This window comes from Sinohyriopsis cumingii, chromosome 18 (genome assembly GCF_028554795.1).
Source record: "Sinohyriopsis cumingii isolate HCF-2022 chromosome 18, ASM2855479v2, whole genome shotgun sequence".
Lineage (NCBI taxonomy): Eukaryota > Metazoa > Mollusca > Bivalvia > Unionida > Unionidae > Sinohyriopsis > Sinohyriopsis cumingii.
Genome location: NC_142978.1, coordinates 42,053,368 through 42,055,730, shown reverse-complemented (window position 1 = coordinate 42,055,730; position 2,363 = coordinate 42,053,368). Strand labels below are relative to the sequence as shown.

At 41.2% G+C, this 2,363-nt stretch overlaps 1 protein-coding gene across 1 annotated transcript; it reads right to left on the bottom strand.

The window, feature by feature from the left end:
* Nucleotides 1-586: 586 nt before the first annotated feature.
* Nucleotides 587-1,903, bottom strand: LOC149776490 (general transcription factor II-I repeat domain-containing protein 2-like). Its single transcript, XM_089941312.1, has 2 exons — nucleotides 1,471-1,903; nucleotides 587-1,002 (listed from the first exon to the last, which is right to left on the bottom strand). The coding sequence occupies exons 1-2, from the start codon at nucleotides 1,901-1,903 to the stop codon at nucleotides 587-589; spliced, it is 849 nt and encodes a 282-aa protein (XP_089797438.1).
* Nucleotides 1,904-2,363: the final 460 nt, after the last annotated feature.

The following is a 2,363-nucleotide window of genomic DNA, read 5'->3' as shown; positions in this document are numbered from 1 at the left end:
TCTTTATTTTTCAAATGGCGATGTAAGTAAATATAAGTCACTCAGGCAGACATGAACAACTCTAAAAACACAATTCTGCCTTTCATTCTTATCTGGAGAGTCAGATAACATTGAACTGTATGTAATACCTTAAATTTCCATGAGTTAGATAAATATCTTTGCCTCATGGTCATTTTAAACAGGAGTTATAACTAATGCAAAGTTTTCTGTTATCATTAAAGTTTAAAACAAGTGAATTTTGTTTTTGTTTTTTAAACTATCTTTCAGAAAATAATAATTTGTGCCACATATACAGGTACATAACATCAACAGTTATAACCAAATCTTATTCAAGAGTTTAATAAAATAAGTGCCATAAGTCCAAGTGCATAAGTGTGCTTTTGGTTTTTCACTGTTAATAGTGACATATGTTACCGTTCAAAACACTCAATTTCAGATTGATCAAGAAACCGATAACTTGCTGACACTAATGAGAAGGGTGATACTGAGATCTGGATTTCACTAAAGAGGCCAGGTCTGGTTTGAGGGCAGTGGTTGAGATGAGTAAAATGTCACGTAAGTGGGAGTCACTTAGTCTTGACCTCAATTAGTTCTTGTTTAAGTTCATGACAGAGAATGTCTGCTCACACAAATATGTGGAGCCGAATAAGCTCAGCATTTTCTTAGCAAATGTTCGCATTTCTGGAAATCTGCCTTTATCCAGCTGCCCGTAAAAGTCAACAAGAGAAAGCTGCTTGTGTTTGGCGCGCCACTCATTGTCACACTGCAGCTCAATGAGCTTCAGCTGGATCTGTGGAGGAGCATCATCAGGGTCCACGGAGAAGGGAGAAGAGAAAAGCAACATGTCCTTTTCAATAACTGCAAAATCCTGAAAGCGTTTGTTGAATTCCACAGAACGATATGCGATAGCGGTTGCATAACTCTTCATTTGCACACTGATGTTGTCCTGTGGGAAACTTTGAATTACTTCTTTCAAAGCTGGGAAGTGCGCGGTGCAGGGCTCTGTTTGGGACAAATGTCTTTGGAAAAGTTGCAGCTTCGTTCCAAAGTCCTTGACGTAAGAGTATAGCTGGCTCACCACTGCATCTCGTCCTTGAAGATTAACATTCGGCCCATTCAGATTCTTCGTTATGTCAACCGAAACATACACATCTGCCAGTCATACAGGATCGGACAATTCTTCCATCGGTTGCCTCTTTTCACACAAAAAATGTCTTATTTCTTCTCTGAGAAAGAAAAATCGCAGCATTGCGGACCCCCAACTTAGCCACCTCACATCGTTGTGATATATTACGTCTCCGTATTCAGCTTGGATGTCAAGCAAGAACTGATGAAACTGTCGGTGGTGTAGAGCTTTAGAGCGAATATAATTGATTGCCTTTACCACTGGTTTCATAACATGATCAGATTTGATATGTTTGGCGCAGAGAGCCTGCTGATGAATTATACAGTGTAGTTTAATAGCGTTACCTCCTTCTTCGCCGACTTTATTGCAGATCAGTGTGGACAATCCACTTCGCTCACCAGCCATGGCAGGCGCACCACTGGTAATGATCCCAGAAACTTTACTCCACGGTAGTTTCATATCATCAACAGCATCACAAACAGAAACGAATAAATTCGTTCCTCTGGTTTGGTCTTTAAGGCTTTGGAGGTCAAGCAGCTCCTCTACTGCGTTCATGTTGTCGCCAACTCCTCTTAAAAAAATCAAGAGCTGTGCAGTGTCAGAAGCATCGGTGCTTTTATCGCAGGCTGATGAGAAATAATCAAAAGTCACTCCCCTGTCCCTGAGTTGTCTCTGAATATCTGACGATATACCCTCAACTCTCCGTGTCACAGTGTTACGTGCCAGGCAAACATTCATAAATTCTTGCTTCTTCTCGGGGCAAATGTTCTCCACCATTTTCATGACACAGCCTTTGATAAATGTACCTTCAGTAAAAGATTTGCCATGTTTAACTAATAACATGGCCACTTCGAAGCTTGCTTTGATGATATTTTCCTTTGACTCACAGAGCAGCTTGGAATTGCTTCACTTTTCACTCCCTGTTAGCTTGTCGTATGTGTTAGCATGTTTAGTCTGGTAGTGTCTCTTTAAATTGAAATCCTTAAACAAGGCAACCGTCTCGTTACAAATGAGACAAACACAACTGCCTCGATTTTCAGTGAAAAAGTACTGTAATTTCCATCTTTTCTGAAAGCGGCGGCCCTCACTTTCAACTTTCCTCTTTTTCTTTTCAGTCGCCATGGCAGAAATGAGCGGAGAAAGGTTCGCGTGCTAGCGGGCCATAAATAATACATTATATGACCGAAGCTGCGGGCCGTATGAAATCTTACCGCCGGCCGTGATTGGCTCGCGGGCC

Bases quoted from the DNA above. Each gene is read 5' to 3' on its own strand.
- LOC149776490 (XM_089941312.1), bottom strand. From the start codon at position 1,903: ATGGTGGAGAACATTTGCCCCGAGAAGAAGCAAGAATTTATGAATGTT. The intron at 1,003-1,470 runs GTAACGCTATTA...TGTCCCAAACAG, and splicing joins TAAAGTCGGCGAAGAAGGAG to AGCCCTGCACCGCGCACTTC.